Source organism: Oculina patagonica, chromosome 1 (genome assembly GCF_052425735.1).
Source record: "Oculina patagonica isolate OP01 chromosome 1, crgOcupat, whole genome shotgun sequence".
In the NCBI taxonomy this organism is placed as follows: Eukaryota; Metazoa; Cnidaria; class Anthozoa; order Scleractinia; family Oculinidae; genus Oculina; species Oculina patagonica.
The window spans coordinates 87,175-109,884 of NC_135758.1; the positions used below are offsets into that span (position 1 = coordinate 87,175).

Below are 22,710 nucleotides of genomic sequence, written 5' to 3' on the forward strand. Positions count from 1 at the left end.
ATAATGCAGCTGGATACCCTCGTTCACTCTCTTTCCGTCGCTTCTTTAGCGGTTCTTCTCATCGAAGAGAAGACGAACGATGAAGGTAAAAAAAAATAACATTGCATCGATAATTATAAAGAAATGCTTCCATAAAAGAAAACACTGATCATCTGTCTCTTCAACTGTGACTTACTTACAGACAGATGGGTTTTTTTGACCCTAGATTTTCCAGATTAAATTTAGGGGTAAATTGATAATTGCAACCCTGACAGTCGTGGTTTTGGCCCAAGTATTGAGATCGCTGGGTAGCATTTGTTTTCTTTGGCGTCTTTTTATAACGAACTGTACCTTTCAAGGAAATGTCATGTCCTGGAATTGCAGGACGATAAACTGACTCGTCGTGTCTGAAGAAATTGCACCTCAAGTTTTGTGGTTTGTTATTAGTGTTACATGTGGACGAGAAACAATTTCAGTTGGTTCTAGTGGACTAGGGGTCACTGTTCGGAATCTGCCCAGTTTGGCGTAATGATCCCTTCCCATGATATCGATCATTAATTATCCTTTGCAAGAAACAGTGTCCCAAGCTCTCACTACCGCAACTGGATATAATGTGCTCTGGGGATACCTTTTTTTAGCCATGAGTTGTTAAATCTATCAATTTCCTTTAACAGTGTGAACTTCAATTGCAAACCTAGTCCATTTCCCAATCCATATCCATTTTTTATAATAACTCAATAGTTAAATGCTGTTTATGTATATCCCTTCATTTTCAAGGCATTTTGAACCCAGGGCCCTTACATATGTAACTGCAGAATACCCTGCAAATGAGGTTCATCTTATTCAATAACAATAGTTCCTATTGCTTGCTGCCTTGTTCTTCAAAGAGTTCCAACTCAGTGAATCTCATTTGCAGGGTATTCTGCAGTTTCTCCCTTTCAAGGCTGTGCTCTAAGAAAAATTACAAGGAGCACAAAAGTTCCAAACTATGAGATCCAGGGTGCCCAGCATAAAGCTTATATGAAAGAAATAAGATTATCTGGTCGCCCAAAGACAAAAGTTAGTCGCCTGAGGCACCCGGGCGCCCTTAGAGCACAGCCCTGTGACTTTTGTCTTTAACTCCAATAGCCTTTTTATAGGTTTTAGTAAACTGTTTGGTGTACTTCATAGTTTCTTTGTTTCTTTGTAGCTCAACATTTCCTTCCCGGCAAGTGGGTGCCAGAAGCTCATTGAAGTTGATGATGAACGAAAGCTGTAAGTATTTTTCTGCGTGTGGCCCTTAATTGCTAATGCCAGATGATCAGTGTATTCAACCTTATTAATGTTTATTCCAGGCATCCTGCCAGGCATAACTATATACATACATATACTTTATTATCCTTGAAATTTCCAGAGTAGCTGTATAGAGAATATCTTTGAGAAAAAAAAGTGATAAAAAGCAGTTAGGTTTATATTTATGCAACCAGCCCCTGCTGTTTGCTCACTTAGTTGTGTCCTTTATTGGGAGTAACAATTTCAATTGCAACTGCAAGTAGTCTAGGTTTGTTTGGATGAAGTGCCCTCATAAGGCACTTTTTCCAACCATTTTCAGTTCATAACCATAAGGCTGTGTATTGGGATCAACTGTTTCCTGTTTGTTGGGTTGGATGGTTTTTGTTTTCTTTTTGCATTCAATTAAGGTAAGGTATAAGGTAAGGTATTTTATTTAAAGTGGTGGGGGTGGCCTTGGGGGGGTGTAAAAAAAGATTTTAAAATAAATTTATTCAAAATTATTTAAAATAAAAAAAATAAAAAAAAAATAAAAAAAAAAAAAAAAAAAAAAAAAAAAAAAAAAAAAAAAAAAAAAAAAAAAAAAAGAAAAAAAAATTGGAAAAAATCCATTTTCAGTTGATTTTGTTTAAGGGTTGTTGAAGATTTATCAGCATGTTTCACCTGTGAATGGGTGGAAAATTGTTCTGTTGGGAGACGTAAACCAAATCAACTAAATTTGATGCTCGTTGATCTATCTAAACCAATAAAAAGAGCTCATAAAAACAGTTGATCCAAAAGAACACGGCATATAGTTGATATACATCGAACTCAGTTGGTAGAGCATTGCATTACTGGTGGTGCAAGAGAGTTTTTTGTCTCTAACCAAAAGTTCATTGTGTGGTTCCAGAAAATATCCATACCCCCCAGGAAAGGGATTTGTCCTATGACCCCCCCCCTCTGGAAATTTCAATTTAGCTTCATACATTGCTTTAAAGTTTTAGGTCTTTGTGACCCCCCCCCCCTCCTCCCCGGAATTTCCCATCCCTTCTGTGGGTGGAGTATGGATTAGCCTGCGAACAGGCTCCCGAGTGGGGTTTTTTCGGGGGCGAGGGGGGGGGAGGGGGGGGGATGGATATTTTCTGGAACCACACATTTTCTCAAAACTCGCTGGCTATTACTTCCCTCCCCGGCGGGGCAAAGGCTATTACACTGTAGTTTAAATTTGAAAGAAGTTGTTCTCATAACAAGTGACTAACTTTTCTTTTTAATTCCAGCCGTAACTTCTATGACAAGCGTATTTCTGCTGAAGTCAGTGCTGAATGTCTTGGTGAGGAGTGGAAGGTAAGCTATCCTCTACACCAGTCAAGTAACAAAATATGTTATGTCGCTAAGGTTTATCATGTTCAAATTTAGCACCCAGGATGCTTATTTGATTTTGAGAGAGCACTTATTGGAGACAAGGTGCTTAGTCAGGACAGCACACATATTTCTCTGTTGATATAATCAACTGAATGTTAAAAGGAAAGAAAGATCCTTTATTTGAAGGAATTGTGCCCTTGCATGAAGTAACAGTCAAGACCCGAAAAAGACCAGTTCTTTGAAAAGATGTGAATAGTTCAGAAGAAAGAGGAACTACTTACAATCTCAGTGAACTCCAACAGCACTGTTATTGAAACAGATTGGGAATTTATTGGGACAGGGACATAAATAAACGAAAATGCATTTAAAAGGGCGCTTTACAGTTGCATTACAGTTTTAAGAGAAAAAGTATCTTGAACAAGATTGTGTAACTTCTTGGTCAGATTGATACAGTACTGACTGATTACATTTTCTCCATGACAGGGATACGTGGTAAGAATCTCTGGAGGAAATGACAAACAGGGATTCTCCATGAAACAGGGTGTCATGACAAATGGTCGTGTGCGCCTCCTGCTCTCCAAGGGTCACTCCTGCTACAGGCCACGTAGAACCGGTGAACGCAAGCGCAAGTCTGTGCGTGGCTGTATTGTGGATTCTCAACTCAGTGTGCTGAATCTGGTTATCATCAAGAAAGGTGATAATGACATTCCTGGGTTGACAGACACCACTGTGCCACGCCGTCTTGGACCTAAGAGAGTTGGCAAGATCAGGAAGATGTTTAACCTGTCCAAGGAAGATGATGTGCGACAGTATGTCATCAGAAGAACACTCCCAGAGAAGGAGGGCAAGAAGACCAGGACCAAGGCTCCCAAGATCCAGCGCTTGGTCACACCTCTAGTGCTGCAGCGCAAGCGTAAAATCTTGGCCCTGAAGAAAATGAGAGCACAGAAAGCTAAGCAAGAGTACGCTGAGTACACAAGGCTGCTTGCAAAGAGAGCTAAAGAGGCCAAGGAGAAACGTCATGAAATGCTGAAGAAAAAGCGTGCTTCCTCAAGTCATCGGGAGTCACTGAGCAGTGCAAAATGAGTTCTGTATAAATTTTGAAACAGCTAATAAAGAAAAATAGCATTGTGCAATTCTGGAGTTTTTCTTTCAGAGTATGAGGTTGTTGTCAATGCACCCCCAGTAGTTCCATTATCTTTTTCCCTTGCAAAACCGATACTTCCAAATGGCGTAAGGTGTCTCCAGTTGTCTTCAATGACAAATCAATAAAAGCATAGGATGATGCTCGCATCATCCCTAGCCTCCTATGCAGACATCATTCTTTTGGTTAGTCACGCACAGTGTTCGGGAGTACCGTGACGAGTGGATAAAATGTTTGCATAGAAGGCTAGATCATTCACTGTATAATTATAACAAAATATTTTGTCACGAAAGACAACTGAGAACAAGTCAGGGAAAAAGGTAGGTTATCTTGTCACATGAAAAGACAACTCGTAAATATTAAGGCAGAAAAGGCTTTTTGATATATGAAAATTCAGCTTGATAGCAAGGCCTAGAGGACACAAACGAAACCAATTTTTCAAGTGTGTATAAATCCTTTTGTTCGTGTCTGCTGCACCTTGCCATCAAGCTGAATTGTAATGTATGAAAAGTAGCCTATTGGCACATTGCATCGCAAACATGCCATTGAACCCTGAACCACTGTTCACTACATTCATGCACCTCACAAGGATGTCACCAACTGGAGTTGTGGGTGGAAAAAGAATGATGTACAAAAACTCATCCTTGGCAACTACAAATGGCATTCCCGGGCGGTTAATGTTGGGCTACTTCTTTCAGCTCTGGCTAAAAAGGCACGGTGCCGTTTTGTAAAAAAAAAAACTTAAGAAAAGCAGACACTTAGAAACACACAAGCCGTGTTTGCGTCAGTCACGGGAGTGTGCGTGACATGAATTTTCTTCATCACGTCATCTCTTGCTTTAAACCACATGCCTGGCCGGATAAATTTCTGCTTACGCATGCAGTATTTATTTTGTTCCGAATGTTGAATAAAATAAACCCAAACCAGTTGAATGGCATTAAAAAGAAGTCCATTTCACGCCAAAATAAAGACTAGACTAAGGGCCTCTTCATATGATCCCGGTTGACCGGGCGGCCCAGTTACCGAGATCTTTCACTCCTATTTTCTTGTAAAATTTTGGATGTGTTCATATGAGAAGGTGGGCCAGCCCGGTTACCGATATCTCGGTTTCTGCAACCGAGATCTCGACAACTGGGAAAAATATTTTCCCATATGAACGCTTTCGTAATTGGGTGGTCCAAATGGTTTAATTTTGCCTTGTATCTATTTCCACTCAGAAATATGCGAATAGCTTTATTAATAAAGTTACAAGGGTCAAAGTTGCAGGCGAAAGATGCAACTTTATGTGTCGCCATTTGCCTTCGTTTCTTGAATTTTATCCCCGTCAACCGGGCTAAAATTTTCCATATGAACAGAAGTCAAAATCCGTCCTGGTAACTGAGACAGCCCGTAAACCGGGCTCATGTGAAGAGGCCCTAAGGCCATCCCGTTGTATTTCTTCGTTTAGCGACATCTGATGACTTTTAAAAGTCCAAGGTTTGCAAGAGTCACGGGGTTTGCGTGAACTGTAGCAGTGAGCGAAAATTCCCTTACTCACGTCATCCCTTTCTTTAATAAACTTGCATCAACAAATTCCTGCCTGGGCTTGCAATTTTTTATATTGTTCCGAATCTCAAACAAACTACACTCAAACCCGGGGGGGTACTCCCTATAATGGCCTATAGGGGAGGCTCCGCCCGAAAGGGGTACCTTTTTCAGGCTTCAGGTATATAAAAGGGTAGGGATTTCACGCGTTTAAGTATATGAAAGGGTATGGAAATATGTCATTTGGCTATTTAAAAGGGCCTTTAATTAATATATTTTAAACATACGCAATTCATGGCTGTATTATTTTAATTTATTAAGCGCTACATAAAAATGAAAGAAAACGTCCTATTTTAAGTCCATGCCATGTCTCTTAGGTATATGAAAGGGGTACCTTTTTTCAGTTAAAGGTATACGAAAGGGGTACAATCGTCAAAAATGGTATATAAAAGGGTAAGGGGTAGCTTGGGGGGAGCCTCCCCGTACAAAACTTTTTGGAGTACCCCCCCCCCCCCGGGCACTCAAACCACTTGAATGGCATAAAATTAAAGAAGCTTTAAAATCAAGTTCTTGAAGTTTAACTGCTATTTCCCTCAAAAAAAACACATCTTTCAGAAGCATTTGGGAAGTCGCATGATTCGAAGCACATAAAATAGAGCATATCTAACTGCGAGATTCGCTAGGTAATTCCCCTTTTTGTGATGACGTGTGTCCTGTGCCTTGACAAATTTTTGCTGGGTTTGCAATTTTCGTTTCAATTCCAAAAATAAATTCAAAACACTTGCAAAACACACGAAAAATAATTCATTTTTTCATTTTAAAATAGTTTGGACATGTCAAATCGCAACGTGAATGTTCAAGCCCAGAGCCAAATGCTTGAATAACAATTAAACAAGGGATCGCCAGAAACATCAAAATTTGCGTGACCATGACCTCCTTCTGGAACGATTTACCGACCAAAAAATGAAACCCCGGGCAGATTATGAACCGGGCCCAGGCCCCCCCCCCCCCGGTTAATTACTCCTGTCTGTGTGTGTGCCTGCTTCTTTTCACAGGCTAATTAGGTTATGAGCTCAAGATTTCCATCAGGTGTTAGTTGATGAGGCCGAAAAAATTGAGTGATTACATGCTGAAGTAAAATACTAAATTTCTTAAGCTTTCAAATTATGAATTACAATTATCCAGTTAATAATATACATCAAAAAATTTCTCGAATCTGATTGGCTTAGAGAACTGCAGTTTTTAGTAACTTGGATGCAGAAACGAGGAAATTCAGTGCAAAAAAGAGAAACAAACACGGTATTCTGATTGATTAATAAACTAAGGCAGCCATAGACCACGAGCAGTCCCTATTTTTTCGCAGAGTCAGTCGAGCTAGGTGTGAAGCGAAAAATTTTTCGCAGAGTCCGTCGAGTGTGAAGCAAAAAAATAAATTACGATGGACTCTTCGAAAAAAAATTTTCACTTCAAGCTCAACGGACTCTCCAAAAAAATAGGGACTGCTCATAGTCTAAGGCAGCCACATGGGGCCAATCAAATGCTTCCACACAATCTATAAAATGGTGCGTAATTTGGATCTGCTTCGAGATGCGAGTTAAGAAAAAATGGCTGGCATTTTGAGCACAGTATGAGGACCAGAAGACAGCTCTAAATAGCATAGAACTGAAAAGCACTGGTTTTTGGTTCTCATTTTGTAATAACTGGTTTCCTAAGAAGGAAATTGCAAATAGGAACAAACAAAATGGATCAAAATCTGCCAATCATGAGGACCAAAAGACAGCTCTAAAAAGCATAGGACTGAAAAGCACTGGTTTTTTGTTTCTCATTTTGTAATAATTGGTTTCCTGAGAAGGAAATTGCAAACAGGAACAAACAAAATGGATCAAAATCTGCCAATCACAACTGTCAGACATGGCCTTTTGAACTGTTTGAAGTGAAATTGTTTCCTGAGAGGTCTGCTTTGATGATTGACGGCAGCAAAAAACATAGCTCAGTTGACTTGAGCAGAGTTTGTGTGTTATCATGAGGTTCAGAAACAGAAACATTGCAAAATGACTACTAGCAAAAGAGGAGAGGGATGGGCAGTGGTGAGAGCGCCGCCTCCCACAGGCCCGGGTCGACCCGGACCCGGCGTCAATGTGGGTTGAGTTGTTGTTGCCGCCTGCTCCGAGGGTTCCCGGGTCTCCGGTCCCCCCCACAAAACCAACACCTCTAAATTCCAAGATCGGGAACGAGGCCACAGGTCTCAGTCGAAAGACGGTCAACCCTCGTTAAACAAAGTTGATTTATAAAAATTGCTTGAGAAGCAAGCAAAAACAAAACACAGCAATTATATATAGCCTACATGTCAGTTTTATTCACAAAACATTCAAATTTTAATTATTTTTTTAAAACCTTACTACATTCATGTTCTTTTGTGCTGCATCTGGTTTATTTTCCCGTGCACAGTTAAAATGAAGTACTTCACATGGTATTGCATTCAGAATGCTGGTTATCTTTTAGATATTACAAAATGTTTTTTTTTTCTTTTACAGCAGTACTATACTAGGTTAAATTTAAAAAACACTGACCCAACTAACTCCATCAGTTCAATTAAGAAACAAGATACACATTTCAGAATGGTTTCATATGGGGGTACAATATAGGGAAGAGAAAGTCCTAACCATATATGACTAGGTATGTTCAACACCACTTGTAAGATGCCTGATGTGGAAGTTCACCACATACTCTGCATTAGTTTTCTGCACTGAGATAGCAAACGGGTAAAGTGGGTGAAATGTGAAGGCTACGAGTCGCTTTCCTGTGGGTGGAATTGGACGTCCCAAGAATCCTGCATGAATTTTAAATTTAAGAAGCCCCGAGTCTCTTGAATAGAACCTGTGGAGAATAGAAACAATAACAGTTTGTTAGTTACATCAAAGGCTGGCACTGTGTGGTGGCAGAGGTCACATGGCAATGATAATACCCATAACTGTTGAAGAGCTTTTTATTGTAAAGGGCCATTCTTTGAATTATCCACATTCACCAGTGGTATTCTTACATTTATACCATGCCATAGAAAATACAGCCAATCAGAACACAGGAAAGCCATTGCGATTGTATTCTCGACAAAATTTAGTAAGCGTATTTTCTATGGCATGGTATGAAATAGTTACACAATGCTTTCTCATGGTATAATATGGAATATCCCACTTATCACTTGTATTTTCTTGTTATACACACTCGCCTAAAGGCTTGTGTGTATACCTAGAAAATACAAGTGACTCATGGGATATTCCATAGTATACCACTTGAAAGCGTTGCATAACTAGTATATATGTGTAAAAAAAAGTGTTATACATGTAATTTGGTCACAGCCATTTTGATGAATGACATCAATCAATCAAAGCATTTAACAAGAAAGCTCTCATCCAAAAATACAGTGGTTTAGAAGACAAATGAGAAGGCAATGGAGCAAAGATTTGCCTGGATCAAGTTGATTTTAATTAACTTCTACTCCTTGCACTGCAATGTCTGTATTTTTGACCAAACCATTGTCAGAGCCTTGCATGGACATTGCTAAATCTGCCATATTGTATGTGTACTAGAGGAAATACTTTACCTGATTGGATGATCTCCGCAAGCCTTGGGCCTCTCCATCACAGAGACCCACTTGTCGTCATATTTAAACAGCGACAAGTCCAAATAAGGACTACTGCTGTATGACTGGGAGCTGATTGGAAGCTGAGCTAGAAGCCGTTTGACAGCTTCAGTGTAGCCTCCATATTTAGCATTGACAATAGTGTGCTTAAATCGTCTTTGAATTTGCCGAGCAAAAATGTTGCTTGAAGCTGAACATGTGAACTGTGCAGGTGAATGCAACATTGCATTCCGAAATGAGTCACAGAATTGTTCAAAGAGTTCCAGCAACTTCTCAGAAGTGTTTTCAAACACAGCCAAGACTTTTGTGGTCTCCATGTCATACACAATGAAGAATGACGGCTGAGAGTTTGGGTCAGGGACCCTCAATGTTACTACATCTTCACTAGCATACTTAATCAGCAAAATCCTGCTATCAAAAAGCTGCATCTTCCACATTCTCAGAGCCCTGAACAGCTCTACATGCTGATAAAACCTGCCCATGGCTAAAGCACTGCCTTCATTATGTGCGCATCTCCACAAATGTGCCAGGATACGATGCTTGAGTCCATTGAGACAGGTTTCCATATAAGGCCGTATTGGCTGGCCATTAGCATCAACATTCCTAACACAGGTCAACATGTACTCATCATCCTCATAACAGAATCGACCAATAGAACGCACATCGATGAACCTGCCGTCAGAAGTCACCTGAAAGATGTGAATTACCTGCTGTTGAACAGACAAAACAGCAAGAAGATCTCTGTACAAGTATAGTCCCTGGTTGTGCGACAGAAATATTTTATCACATTTGAATGTCCTAGAATCAGACAACATGCCCGTTTTCATGTCAACAATGTGGATTGTGTAATCCTCTAGAGGGGACCGAGGATTGGGGGACACTGATTCATTGTTGCTGTAGATATCAAAGAAGTAGGGATGTGGTTCCTCTGGCACATAACAAGCTGACCCCACAATCACATACCGGCCATCATCAGTAAATAAACTACACTCTCTGTTCAAATGCTCTCCATTCTGTGCCACAGTTACGACAGATTTCAGACGAAAGAAACTAGTGAATAATCTACTTCTTATAACAGTATCTGATGGTTCTGTTGCTAGCAATTCCTCCGCGGCACTCGGCCCTTGAAACTCGTACACTTCAACTGAGCTTTGATCTAGAGAAAACGCAACGAAATAACGTCCGTCGGGTGAAAACTTTCGCAGGTAGCACGGTGGTGTTTCCACGTTGACAATGGTAAAATTTGGAAAGATGTTTTGAGTGAAAGCTCTTGCCTGATGCCAGTGGGTTCCAGGTTTTGGAAAACAAGTCTCTCTCTGGCGCAGCCTCCAAACCAAATTCTGGTTTGGTATTCTCCTTGGCTTAAAATGCAACTCAGACATCTTCTGTGTGAGCTGTAAACAGTTGAGATTCTTTGCACAAAATCAATCCAGGACTTGACCTTTCGGCCGCCATTACAAGAATGGGTCATCCGGGAATGTGAACATTTTGGCACGCGAAGTACTGGGGCGAACAGCTGAGTTGTCCTCTTTCCTTTGGAGTATTTTCTTTCAACATGGGTAAGAGATCTTCGATATTTTTCTTCAACTACTGGGTAAAACTTCCTTTGATCTTTCATTAATGCCTTTCATTTGAATCACAGCTCTTCCATCGTACACGTCGTTTCTGTTTGCGACCACGTTAACCGTGCTGACTTTCGCTGGAATGCAAATGTTCAAGACAAACTTGGCGTCCAGTGAATGGATGACCATTCTTGGGGGATTTATAGGATCACAGCTTTTCGTTTTCCTTCTTACTGTATCCTTTACAAATTTGCTTTAATTTGGTTAAAAAATTACTGTCGAACTCGTATCCCTAACGTTTTATTTAGTTCTTTTCTTCGCCATTTTAAATGTTGCATGCATTCAAATCAATTCACAGAACAAAGAGCTTTGATTTGAACAACTTGATTTATTTGGCTGTACTTTCACTAATTCACGTTTAATACTCTCACGAAAATGTTAGCCGAGAGCCGCAGATTATTATCTACCCATAGTTATTTTTTATTGGTGTGATTTTGTCCTTTATTTAAAATATTTTTATAAGCTTAGATAAACACTTAGTTTTAAGCTAATACTTACTATGCTCAGCTAATATAGCTGGTTTGCAATTGTGTTTTCCTTGACTGAAACCCATCAGGCTGTAGGAAATTTAGAGACTTCTATGTTTGGACGTAATTTCCAAACAAAGTTGTTCCCAGAAGGTAAATATTCTGAGCTGGGTTGAACATAATTCACAAAGCTAAAGTAACCTCTCATTGGTTGTTTCTTAAGTCACATATCGGTAGTAATGACCAAATCAGTGTATCCTTGAAAATCAAAAATATGAATATTATTGAGATACGCTGAATGAACCTATCAAGCATGAACCCAGCTGAACCTGAACTGAGCTGAACATCTTGTTGCGCTCCTCATTTTTTGAAAGCAAAGCAGAAAATACAGTCAACCCCCTCTTCACGGACACCTCCATAAGACTGACACCTCTGTAAGTCGGACAGCTGGAGGCAGCCGAAGGTGTCGGTTCAAGAGAGAGTTGACTGTATGCTGTTTTAAACAGACTGTTGAAAGAACCATCGGGCTTTTGATGACTGATTTTTTGAGATTACTGCTAATTAATATTTATAACAATAATTGGGACCAGAGAAAAAGTTTGAATAATCAAGTACCCAGTTTCAGTACTCCAGGGAAATTCCTGTAGTGGCCTAGCATGCCATCTAGGGGGAGTAGCATCATGCTACAAAAACCAAGATAAGATCTTGCAGTGTGGACTGCTTTTCTAGGGACAGGCGCTGATCCAACACTGGGTACAACACACTTGATACCACACATGTAAAAATAAAGTCAATCAAGTCTGTTTCAAAAGATGAAACCATTGGTTGAATTTGTGTAGTTGTATTCATTATCATATAATAAAATATTGTTCTCTCTCTCTTCCTTTATCTTTTAGTAATACTGTGTCTGGTAGTTGCAATGTTTGCCTCAGGTCTAGTCCACCGAGTCTGTGTAACAACCTGGTGAGTTATCTTGTTTTATTGTACAGAACATCATTGGTTCTGAACTCTAGAGTTAGCGGTGTATTATGTGATGGCCGTTGGTCAGTCTCAGTCTGAGTTTTACCTACCTCATCAGGACATGTGAGCTTAACTCTGTACAGATGATGTAGCATCACTGAAATCTGTGTAGTTCTCTAACTATTGTTCAATTATGATTTTTCTATACCAAGTCATCAACAACTAGACACTATGCAAATGTTTGTGGTGTTACATCCTCAGTATAAAAATATTTAAGTATGAATTTCTGATGTCTGTCTTAGGGAGGATAGCACTTGATGGGAAATGTCAGTTATCTCAGTGTTATAAACTGCCAAACTGGGAAAACTGGTATGAGGAAAAGAACTGAAGAAAGATCAACAAAAACAAGCATAACTCTCTTTCATTAGCCCTGAAATTCACAGGTCAAGGGCAAAATTAAAATGAAATTCCTCAAACTAGACAAGTTTAATTTTTAATTTTGCTTTGTGTCAGAAAGTGAAAATGAATATGAGACAATGAAAAATAAAAATAACTGGTTTGAAAATTTTTCAACCAAAGGTAAATTTAAACCACATCACATACAGTATGTTACATGATATTGACAGTAATGCGCATGGTATTTGGCTTCTTATAATAATCCTCGGGTTAGTCTAACATAATAACCACCTCAGTTACTGCTAAAAGAAATGTGCACCTGCCTAAGGAATTGAAAAGCTAACACAAATGCCTGATCCATTCACTTCACTCACACATCCTTCCTGTTCTGCAGTTTCCTGTTCTCTCTGGTAGCCATTTACTACATCAACAAGATTGCTGCCAGCACACATGCTCCAACAACAAACCAAACCCCACAGGCACAGTTGAAGACCAAGAAGAGTCGCTAAACTTCAGCTCATTGCTGATCAATTATTAGTATTAACATGTAGCAAAATTATGTAGGCAAGCCAGACACAATAAAGATCAGTTTCTTTTTCTGAAATATTGTTATTTTATTTTGTTTAAAACAATCTAAAAAATGCTTTTCCAGACATGAATTAAAGTTGCCACTCACAAGGGTACAATGATAAGCACCAACTGAAAGAAATGAGATGCAAAACAAACAATTTTAGGGTTGCTTGTCCCTCTTAATTTTGAACCTGCTTGAAGTTGTGAAATTAAACCTGATTAACCTTGAACACTAGAAATTATTACCCATCTCTTTAATGTCAATTTTATTGTGTTGTACCGATCAGTCCAAGGCAAGGTAAAACTATATGAATGAGTCACAAGCTGCTAGAGTAATTACTCTGAAAAATAACCATTATACACAAAATCACATGTTGGTATCTTTCTTGGGAGTCACTGATGTTGGTTGTCCGTGATTAGTGTAGACCTGACCCACCATCCGAACTAAGGAAACGCCGAGGAAGCACAGCAAGATCCGGCGCGCGGACCTGCGTTGCCCTTTCTCATCGTCCAGGCACGGCCAGATGCTCTTGAAGAGTGCTCGCTAAAATGGATCATAGGTCCTGGACAGAAAATAATGGGGGCAAAATCAGTTAAAATCTGTGACATAGTCCCTTTAAAGGTCCCTGCAATATAGCAATTGCAGCATGGCAAATGTTAAAGGTCGTTTTGATGCAGTTTATCCATGATCATGTATCATGAAGCTTGAGAAGGGCTTGGGCTGTAGAATGAAAAGGAACAACTTATATCAGGTATTTAGATTGGGCATAAAAAATCGAAAACAACATCCAAGGAAATGTGACCTTTTTACACAAATATTATTTAACAATGATATTTGACCTGAAATGCCATTAAAAAATTAACTGTTGTTGGTTTCATTCTCCTTGTTGCTGCATGTGAGCCTTGAAGTTAGAAATGTAACTAATGACAAAATCACTAACCAGCCGTCTGCATCAGCTGCTGTCTCTCAGCCAGATTCTCTTGCCAGGCCTCCATCAACTGAAAATACCTATTGAACAACAATCAAGACACATTCCAGAAGTCAGAAAATTGGTGCATCATTCTGAAGGTAGAAAGCATTACTGGCAGAGAGTTTTACTGGACTTCCCTTGTATAAACAGCATTAAATGTGCAAGTACATTATTATTTTGTTATTTTCCTGTACCTGAACAGTGTGTCCCTGGGCCACAGGGTTTCAACTGGATGATTCTTAAGATGAGTCAGATTTGCCTGGACTGTTGTGATCCATTCTGAATGCAGAATTTAATGTTACAGTGTAAGGTTACAAAAATACATTTAACTTGAATGCAGTCAAACTTCTAAGAAGTGTTCACCCTGAGTGATATTGATTAGGTCAGAGTCTTTCCAATTCAAGGTGCCACTATAATGCACACCTTCTAGACCACAGGGGAAGCCTGTAATAACTAGTTATTTCCAGTAATTCTTATTCACTGGGACCTCAACTTCTGTCCACACCAATGGGGATCCCTAATAGGGAGGTGTCCTCAAGGCACAAGTTGACATAAGTTCTGTAGCATGAGGCAACAAGCTAGCATTGCTATTTCTCTTCCTACAGCTAGTCACCCCAGTGTGCGAGCAAATCCACAACTTTTCATCCGAACGCTTCGGAAGCTTAGGTGGAAAGCTGTTGGACGTGTTGAAACTATTGCAAACACAAGTTCTTGGTGGGTCAAAATCAGTGTTTCACCCAAAAAGATTTGGATTTGCAAAATAGATGTCCCATGTGCTAAACAGAACTGTACTTCAGTAATAATTTATTACAAACTGACCATTTGTTAAATCTTTTGCTCTGTCATGAGGAAACTCTTCTTGTAACTCAGGTTTTGCCTGCTGGTCACCTGCTGTCTGTTCACTCAATGTGCTGTAACGTCTTGTTTCCCTTAAAACAAATCATACTGTCATTTGTTATGATTTCATTATTACCTATACCTATTGTATTGTTTGGGGGTGATAGTGCTAGTATTCTGTAGCTCCCACATAGCTTTCTGCATTTCCCACTGACATTCTTTTGTTGAACAATAATCACTGTGATAAGAATAAAGAAATTAGAGCAGTTTTCACTTGAGTATCGAAAGTAATTGCGTTGCTTTGGGCTCACTACGCTTAGTGATTGGCTTAAAAATCTTGCACCAGTTTCTCAGCCAATCAGGAGTAAAACCAAACCCAATCATGAATCGCTCGCGCACGTTTTCTCACGCTTCATGCCGGCTACATGTATTTGCTTCTAGTTTTGATTGTTCACTGATTGTTGTGTTGTGATGGCCAGAGTATACTTGGTTGGTACGACACTCTTGAAAAATGCTCTATATCAACTGGGGAATTACTGGTAATTGATTTACCTGAGTTTAGCAAGCTTATCTCCCAGGGCAGCCAGAGGATCAGCTCCTTTTGTATCTGGTGTTGGCTTGTCTTTTCCTTCCTGCAGCAGAGCTGAAGGTTCTGTACTCTTCTCAGAGTCTCCAGGCTCATCTTCTTCTTCTTCAGTTTCTACTAATGCTGACATGGGCTCTAGACGTTTACCTCGCTCCTGGAACAGCTGAACACCTATGCTGCTGGTTCGTCTACACAGATACAACAGGGTTAAGCGCAAGCCTCATTTCTCTCATTTACTTTCATATTTGGCTCATTTTCCCAGCACATTAGCAATCGAGGATTAACATAGGCAGTACAAGAATGCTTCTCTTCTTTTATAAGGAATATACCTTGTTCTAGCATGTAATCTGTCCTGCCTTTCCAGCTCTTCTGCCAAGTGAGCCCTCATTTGTTCTGCCTCCAGGGCCTCCGTTTGTTCCTTGACTTGCTGGTTAAAATCATTGCGGATGCTCTGAAAGTTCATCACTACAACAAAGACAGATAACTAGTAACATACCATACCATCATTTTTGCATCTCTATCTCTCTAAAAGTTCTTGTTACTGATCGCCTTGTATTTTTCTCAATGTACAGTTGTGAGAATATGGTAGTGTAGACTCAGTATATATTTACACCAGTAAATTGGGCAGCATATCAAATAAAATATCTCCTGGTTGATGATTATCTTTGTTTTTTAACTGTCTGTTTGGCAGTGTAATGACATTATGGCAAATGAAATAAATATGTAATTTAAATAGAAAATTCTAGGGAGAAATCAAATGAGACATGTTCTTTCAAGTTGCACCCCAGGGGAATTTGAAATTTTTTGGAATCCAGAGTTGAATTCCCCACCCCTGTGCACCTAGTGAATGTCAAATTTCACATGTCTCCTCTAAAAATTTTAACCCAGCAGACCATTTTAGACATCAAAATCCCTACCCTGGGAGAACTTACGATGTCAAATTCCCATGGATTGCCCCCCCCCCCCCCCCATCCGGGGACAAACCATTGATAGGTGCATTAGGTCACTCACCCATAATGCCAGCGAAGATATTTCTGAAGATGAAAGCTCCAATGCAAATCCACAGGATAATATAGATCTTTACTGTGATAGAATCTGCCACCTTGATAAGATCTCTTAGGATATCATACCAATGATCCAAGGTGAACAGTTGAAACAGAGTAACAAGTGCATTGCCAAGGGTACTGTGTCGGTATAAGTACACAATAAAGCTCATTACAAACTGTGTTTTCAGTTCTATCTACTGAGGCTCAATAAAACTGTCAGCAATAAGTTAATGGTTGCCCTTTTGATCTTAGGCCTTACTGTAGTTGCACAAACACAAAGGTTTATTTACTGATATTTACAGGTATTATAGAGATGTAGAAATGTCTACATTTTATACCTGAAGCTTTGTTTATACTTGAGGTCTGTTCGTGCAGACTTGGAGTATGAGGAAAACATAACTGTTCCAGCCACAGCGAAAATGTACATAAATGTCATCAGCAGGATCAGAATAAACGCCATTGACTAGAGAGTAAGATAATAAAAAATTGATAAAACATTAGCTAGAGTACTGGCAAGCCTGTTAATCTAACAAGCAATAGGCCATCAAGTTTTGACTGATCAAGCTTAGACTAAAAATGTTGCCATAATTATAATGAGGTAATAATACAAACAAGGTGGCAAAGAGGCAGCGACAGAGGTATTTTGGAGAATGCAGAATGATGGAATGGCGCAATGACGGAACGGCGATAGTGTAATGCTCTAACCAACAAATAAAACCCAAGCAAACTGGAGTGAAAGGAAACCGCAAGCAAACCCCTGACCATCATTCTGCGTTCTGCAAAATACCCCTGACAAAGAGGCAGGGTTACAAATTTTATACTTGCCTCCCCACAGGTTTCATTACCTTGAATGCTTTGAGAATTGTCAGCACAATGATCCTAAGCTGAGCAAATCTTGAGACCTAAAGTGGTTCATAAAACACTATTTTAAACACCATATAATAACATATAAATAACTGCCGGTATTTCTTGCCATATACAACTAAATTTTAAAATCTGCTCACCATCTTCAATGATCGTAAGATTCTGAAGACTCTCAAGTTTTCAGCAATGACAGCAAGTTCTGCTGTGTTTTTACCTGATGAAAGCTCAATTATCTCTGGCACAAATGACTACAATTCATAGAAAAAGAAACATTGTCAAAAGAATTTCAATCTTATAAATGATCTAAAAAGAAGTAAATGAAATATTGAGCACTATCAGAATACAATGGGCAAGGTTCACTGGTCAGGGCTGAAACCTGGACCATTCTATCTGGAGTCCAACACATTGACCATAAGCTCACTGCACCTCGGCAAACGGATGGTGATGGACTTGTTGGCTTACATATGTATGGATGGGCATAAGATTAAGGGTGCCACAGGCATCAGAAGAAAACTACCAGCTAAAGCTAAACAGGGTCGTACAATCTTGCAGCAGTCCTCAATCATGTTCATGTCACGTAATCCAAACCGATTTTAATTACATGAAGAAATCGCATTCTTACTGAAGAAGCTTGTGATAGAAGCAAAAGCTTCAAGTGTTTTTATTTTCATCTCCTTAGAACTCAACTTCTACTTTATTGCGGTTTTCAGTGAAATGCGAACTCTGAAATTTAAAATCCAACTAACGATTGCGTTTTTCGCTGCCGTCAATCATAATTATTTAGGCAGCTAACGAACCATGAAAAAATGGAAACAAACAAAATGGATCGAAATCTACCAATCACAACTGACGGACGTGACCTTTTGACCCGGTTGAAGTGAGCATCTGTTTCCCGAGAGGTCCGCTAAGATGATTGACGGCAGCAAAAAGCGTAAACCGTTGATTGAGGATTGAATTTCAGAGTTCGCATATCACTAAAAACCGCAATAAACTCATATCAAGTTAGTACTAACCATAACAGTGACAACAAAGTCAAAGATGTTCCATCCATTATTCCAGAAAAACCAAAACCCATCAATCCACTTGAGAATTATCTCCAGCACAAATATGGTCAACGTGCAGTAATCAAAAATTTGTAGAGTGAGTTTCAGACCATAAAAAGAGGGGTCCTTGACTTTAGAGATTTCTGGAAAACAAAAAATTGATTTCAAAGAATAAAATAACATGTAAGACTAATATTATTTTAAGGGTTCTAAAATATACAACTCACCAGCCTGGACTCCTAGAACAATAGAATTTGTGATGATCAAAATCATCATGAAATTTTGGAACCTTGGATCTGTTGGCAGAACTCAAAATCCATGGTTAGTAACTTATCCATATCATAAAAGCTCCCCCAGGGGGAGGAGGAGGCTTACACCTTATCAAGACCTTTTGAGGGGCCCAGGGCTAAATAGAGACAGGAACTTATTAGAGAGGGGGGCTTGCCTTAAGCCATATATCTGTTAAGCTCAGGCCAAACAAAGATGAGAGTTGATGAGAGTTCAAACTCTCGCTCTCATTTGGCATGGAACTCTCATTGACTTTAAACATGTTCAAATTTTTCATGAGAGGCGAAGAGAGTTTTCTTTCATTTGGCCCGAGTTGATGATAGTCAATGAAAGTTGACAAAAACTCTCATGAGAGTCAACTCTCATCAACTCTTGTCCTTATTTGGCCCAGGCTTTAGTCTCATACAAAAGAAACACGGGTAATGTTGTAGTGCTGATTAGTAACACATTTTCACAAAATAGTAACTATAAAAAGAAAATGTGGAGGATAAATAACTTTAGAACGTAAAGTTAGCTTGTTTTCTTGTTCACAAATTGTCATGACCAACCATCTTGGAAAGTGGAAAGCTTACTAGAGAAGGGACTTATTAAAAAAAATTAAACTGTCAGGGAGGGGAGGGGGGCTTAACTTAATAGAGTTTACGGCATTTGCTTCATGAAAACTACGATAAGAAGAAATTTGTAACCTATCTTTTTGCTTATGTTCAAAGTTAAACTTATCACTGAGTAGCAAAACTGCATGTACAATTCAAAACACGTACCCTCTATAACAGTGTGTGCCCATGGCCCAAGTGGAATAGCATTTTTGTTCTTGACTCTGTTCAAACGACGATCAGTGAAGCGCTGCTCATCTTTCTTGGAGTACATTTGAAACTTAATCAATCCCTGGGGCGACTCTCTTAGAAGCTGCTTCATCACTTCGTCATCTGAGCAACAAATGCAAGCAGACATTTTTGTTGTGATCATTTTAGACAGCAGTGCCGTAGCAAGGGGGGGGGCGGGGGGGCCCGCGCCCCCCCCTTTTTTTTCCCAAAAAAAAAAAAAAAAAATGTAAAAAAAAATAAAAAAAAAAATTTTTTTCCGGGGGGTGTAAAAAAAAAATTTTTTTTTTTTTTAAAAGGAATGTACAATCAATTAAAAAAAAATATACAGGTATAGAAAGTCACCCCATATAAATCAAGGTCTCAAAAGAGCAACTGGGCTTTAAGCTCAAAAGTTCTTATAAAAAGCTTTGAAATGATTTCCAATATTAAGTTGTTGTTTGTTTGTTTTTTCATAATCAACACGACCGTTAGCCTTAATTTCAGACGTCTTCCTCTGGTCGCTTTCCTCCGAGAAGAGACGACGCTCTAAGCTCACGTTTCGATACAACTTATCTTGCCCGTTTGCCCGCCTCGAGAAAATGCGAGACAATTGAAGCAAGAAAGATTAAACAGGGTGTTAAATATTAATACCTGTTATTTCGTTGGAGTAATACTTTGGTGGCTCAGCACCGCCTCTGTTTGCAATCATGTCGATGAGCTGAAAATCCTCGATGAGCTTTGATCTGAAGATCTCCGCTCTTGGCGACAGCTCGTCGGGAGCTTCGTCGTTCATCTTCACTAAATCCCTTCCCTCGTTATTGTTCTACTTTTATATTCGACAAGCTGTACAACCTCTTGTTCAATCTTCATGAATGTTATACAAATATACTTACAGCCATTATAAAGGTGACTCAAAGTCACAAAATGGCGAATTTCTTGCTGAATTCCTTTCTCGTTCCCAGAGCCACTTGTCCCTCTTAGTCGGCGGGGCCTGGGGCAAGAGGCAGTTCCTTGTGCTCTGTGCTCGTCGGGTTTTAGTTCGATTTCAAGAAGTTCAAATTTGGAGTACCTTCATAAAAATAAAAGGAATCCGGTAATATTTATTTAAAAAATGTTCTTGGAAAATAACAGTTACCCTTTCATAATGAAGTGAAGGAACGGACATCTCTTAACTCTTGTGTCGTTGCTTCCGTCCGACGCATTAAGAATGAGACAGAAGTTTGAGCGCAGGCTACGAATTGAGGATAAAAATACAGTGGCGGATCCAGACCTTCAGCTAAGGAGGGGGCCGCTTTTAAAAGCTTGACTATAAATGTTGAATTCTGCGTAGATAATTCCTGCACTTCAAAGAAAATGCGCCCCTCTCCTGGATCCGCCACTGAAATATATTACAATATGTGGGAATGGCTTAAAAAACCGTTAAAAGTCTAGCGTTCTCAAGTTTAATTCAGGTTACTTTGTAATTTCAATTTTTTAAAAAAGGTGTAACGGAGTTGTTTTCGTCAACACTCGCTTCCTAAATTTAAAGTGAGAAAGTGCGTCCGATACACGGAGATCGCGTTCCTTTGGTCAGCACTAAGACAAACACAAACGCTGTGGCAAACATGCGCAGTACGGAGCCGAGGATTGATGCCCAAACAGGAGAGTGAGGTTAGTGGGAGAAGACCACACCACCACTGTGATCCCCGGCCGGGGATCACATTACATTTTGGCTTTTCGCGTTTCGTGGTTGTTTCTGATAGTAATAATGTTTTTTTTAGTGTTTTATGTTATGTATGTACGCGGTTAGATACAAACACGAAAGTTAGATTGGAAAGATGACGTGTCTGTACAGGCTTGGTTTTTTAAAGTGATACTATCTAAACAATTTACGCCAAGAGAGCATTTTTATTTTCATCACAGGCAGTTTTCTTGAGTTTTAATTACTCCACCATGCCTATTGCAACTTACACACTTGACCGCCCACTGAGCAGAGGATAATGACTGCAGATACATTACATATCAGAAATTTAAAAACAAATACCATTAAGTTATAGGCTTTTAAACTTGAGAGCAAAAGGTAAAGTAATGAACTATGTACATATAATTATTATCATACAGCTTGGAAGCATGGCATTCTAAAAAATGTCTGACGTGTGTTGTAGTCTTTAAAGAAATCAGCGATCAGTTCAGAAAAAGAATGGTTTCGTTATTTTAAACAACGCATATGCTGCCACAGTGTCACAAACCAAGGCGCAACCAATCTTGATATAGCGGTACACTCGTGCACTTGTGGTATATCGTAAAGCGTTTCGTGCCGATTCAGGAATCTTTTCCTCCCGCGGTGTCGCAGCTTTCTCTTCAGGGAGTCTCTTCACCTTTTCGCTCAACTCTCTAAAAGCAGAGAAAAGCTTGGCTTGTACTTCTGCGTCTCTCTTCACAATCTCTTTTCTTTCGTCCGCCTTCAGTTGAAATCTTTTTATGTCCGTCCGTGCTTGCTCGCACATCTCTTCAACATTCTCCAAGTTCTGGAAATACTTTTCAGCTCGGTATTCAAGTTCGCGGAGTTGTCTTTGTAATATGTCAACAGTACTCTCTTTTTCTTTCGGTGGAGGACAAACTGATTCCATGTGGCCTTTAACAGCAACAGAATCCATTTAAACTTTATGATTCTTCTTTCGCTTTTTAAAACGGTGTTCTTTGTCAGTCGAATTCACGAACTCTTCCCTCTAGTTTGCTAGCAAAAAGCTTTTTACTCTATGTAACATTTGCCTTTACTGACGTAACAATTGAACTGTGAAAGCGCGCGCTTTTTTTCGACTGGAGGCGCGCGCACACCTATGTAAGAAAGACGGCATACGATTGCGGACACGCGTTGCAACATTGTGCGAAATGTCTAAATTGAGTGCATCGTGTGCCCTCCACCAGAATTGCTACACCAATATTGCGCACAATTTTGTTCTACTACTGCAGCATTACGAGCGACAGTTTCAACGTGTCTAAAAATTGCTGCGCACAACGTTGTGGCAATGTTAAAATGTGTATTCTGTATAAGGTCGAGCCGGGGACACACGCTGCAACCAAAAGACGCCAACATACTTTTTAAATTTCTTGAGTAATTGCTTTTGTAAAATATTTAAGCTTCCTAAAATCGGTATTTATGGCTGCGTATGTAATAAAAGGAAGTAAAATTTCTGTATTTTTTCGGCGTTTTACAGCACGCGAGAGAAGTTGTCAATGTTGCGCAAAATGTTAGAAGTGCGCCACGTCAAGAGAGAGACTGAACTCCTTGTACAAAACTGCGCGCAGTGTGTTTTTTATAACATCCTGAAAAACTTGCGACTCTATTGTCTAGGGTGCAACCCTAAGATTCGTGCGCTT

General features: G+C 39.5%; 4 protein-coding genes across 6 annotated transcripts; 2 read left to right on the forward strand and 2 right to left on the reverse strand.

Annotated features, from left to right (window-relative positions):
• The first annotated feature begins 11 nt into the window (after nucleotides 1–11).
• LOC144651410 (small ribosomal subunit protein eS6-like) lies at nucleotides 12–3,725 on the forward strand. The gene is made up of 4 exons (XM_078511345.1): nucleotides 12–85; nucleotides 1,169–1,233; nucleotides 2,505–2,571; nucleotides 3,073–3,725. The coding sequence occupies exons 1-4, from the start codon at nucleotides 80–82 to the stop codon at nucleotides 3,673–3,675; spliced, it is 741 nt and encodes a 246-aa protein (XP_078367471.1). The 5' UTR covers nucleotides 12–79; the 3' UTR covers nucleotides 3,676–3,725.
• A 3,874-nt stretch (nucleotides 3,726–7,599) lies between these two features.
• Nucleotides 7,600–10,377, reverse strand: LOC144651440 (DET1 homolog). The gene is made up of 2 exons (XM_078511381.1): nucleotides 8,859–10,377; nucleotides 7,600–8,134 (listed from the first exon to the last, which is right to left on the reverse strand). The coding sequence occupies exons 1-2, from the start codon at nucleotides 10,277–10,279 to the stop codon at nucleotides 7,930–7,932; spliced, it is 1,626 nt and encodes a 541-aa protein (XP_078367507.1). The 5' UTR covers nucleotides 10,280–10,377; the 3' UTR covers nucleotides 7,600–7,929.
• A 35-nt stretch (nucleotides 10,378–10,412) lies between these two features.
• Nucleotides 10,413–12,946, forward strand: LOC144651446 (dolichyl-diphosphooligosaccharide--protein glycosyltransferase subunit KCP2-like). Its single transcript, XM_078511391.1, has 5 exons — nucleotides 10,413–10,456; nucleotides 10,540–10,694; nucleotides 11,076–11,139; nucleotides 11,883–11,949; nucleotides 12,737–12,946. The coding sequence occupies exons 1-5, from the start codon at nucleotides 10,453–10,455 to the stop codon at nucleotides 12,849–12,851; spliced, it is 405 nt and encodes a 134-aa protein (XP_078367517.1). The 5' UTR covers nucleotides 10,413–10,452; the 3' UTR covers nucleotides 12,852–12,946.
• Nucleotides 12,947–13,497: 551 nt separating this feature from the next.
• LOC144651421 (cation channel sperm-associated protein 2-like) lies at nucleotides 13,498–21,004 on the reverse strand. 3 transcript variants are annotated; one of them, XM_078511370.1, is made up of 14 exons: nucleotides 20,244–21,004; nucleotides 19,309–19,473; nucleotides 18,487–18,555; nucleotides 18,230–18,402; nucleotides 17,357–17,464; nucleotides 17,198–17,254; nucleotides 16,691–16,815; nucleotides 16,318–16,490; nucleotides 15,636–15,771; nucleotides 15,273–15,494; nucleotides 14,703–14,812; nucleotides 14,078–14,162; nucleotides 13,854–13,921; nucleotides 13,498–13,633 (listed from the first exon to the last, which is right to left on the reverse strand). In XM_078511370.1, exons 2-14 carry the CDS (start codon nucleotides 19,460–19,462, stop codon nucleotides 13,602–13,604), a joined length of 1,512 nt encoding a protein of 503 aa, XP_078367496.1. In that variant the 5' UTR covers nucleotides 19,463–19,473; nucleotides 20,244–21,004; the 3' UTR covers nucleotides 13,498–13,601. The 3 variants fall into 3 exon arrangements, with proteins under 3 accessions (XP_078367496.1, XP_078367481.1, XP_078367487.1); XM_078511355.1 differs by having other exon boundaries at nucleotides 20,002–21,004; XM_078511361.1 differs by lacking the exon at nucleotides 18,487–18,555 and having other exon boundaries at nucleotides 20,002–21,004.
• Nucleotides 21,005–22,710: the final 1,706 nt, after the last annotated feature.

What these genes read in the sequence shown, in the direction of transcription:
- LOC144651446 (XM_078511391.1), top strand. An exon ending in TTTTCGTTTTCCTTCTTACT is followed by an intron (nt 10,695 to 11,075) that starts GTATCCTTTACA and finishes GAAACCCATCAG; the next exon opens with GCTGTAGGAAATTTAGAGAC. An exon ending in AACAAAGTTGTTCCCAGAAG is followed by an intron (nt 11,140 to 11,882) that starts GTAAATATTCTG and finishes TTTATCTTTTAG; the next exon opens with TAATACTGTGTCTGGTAGTT.
- LOC144651440 (XM_078511381.1), bottom strand. Translation starts at nt 10,279, where the DNA reads ATGTCTGAGTTGCATTTTAAGCCAAGGAGAATACCAAACCAGAATTTG. An exon ending in TGCGGAGATCATCCAATCAG is followed by an intron (nt 8,135 to 8,858) that starts GTAAAGTATTTC and finishes TATTCTCCACAG; the next exon opens with GTTCTATTCAAGAGACTCGG.
- LOC144651410 (XM_078511345.1), top strand. An exon ending in GTTGATGATGAACGAAAGCT is followed by an intron (nt 1,234 to 2,504) that starts GTAAGTATTTTT and finishes TTTTAATTCCAG; the next exon opens with CCGTAACTTCTATGACAAGC. An exon ending in GTCTTGGTGAGGAGTGGAAG is followed by an intron (nt 2,572 to 3,072) that starts GTAAGCTATCCT and finishes TCTCCATGACAG; the next exon opens with GGATACGTGGTAAGAATCTC.
- LOC144651421 (XM_078511355.1), bottom strand. Translation starts at nt 20,143, where the DNA reads ATGAACGACGAAGCTCCCGACGAGCTGTCGCCAAGAGCGGAGATCTTC. An exon ending in ACTTTGTTGTCACTGTTATG is followed by an intron (nt 17,465 to 18,229) that starts GTTAGTACTAAC and finishes TATGAATTGTAG; the next exon opens with TCATTTGTGCCAGAGATAAT. An exon ending in CAATTCTCAAAGCATTCAAG is followed by an intron (nt 16,816 to 17,197) that starts GTAATGAAACCT and finishes CTTACTCTCTAG; the next exon opens with TCAATGGCGTTTATTCTGAT.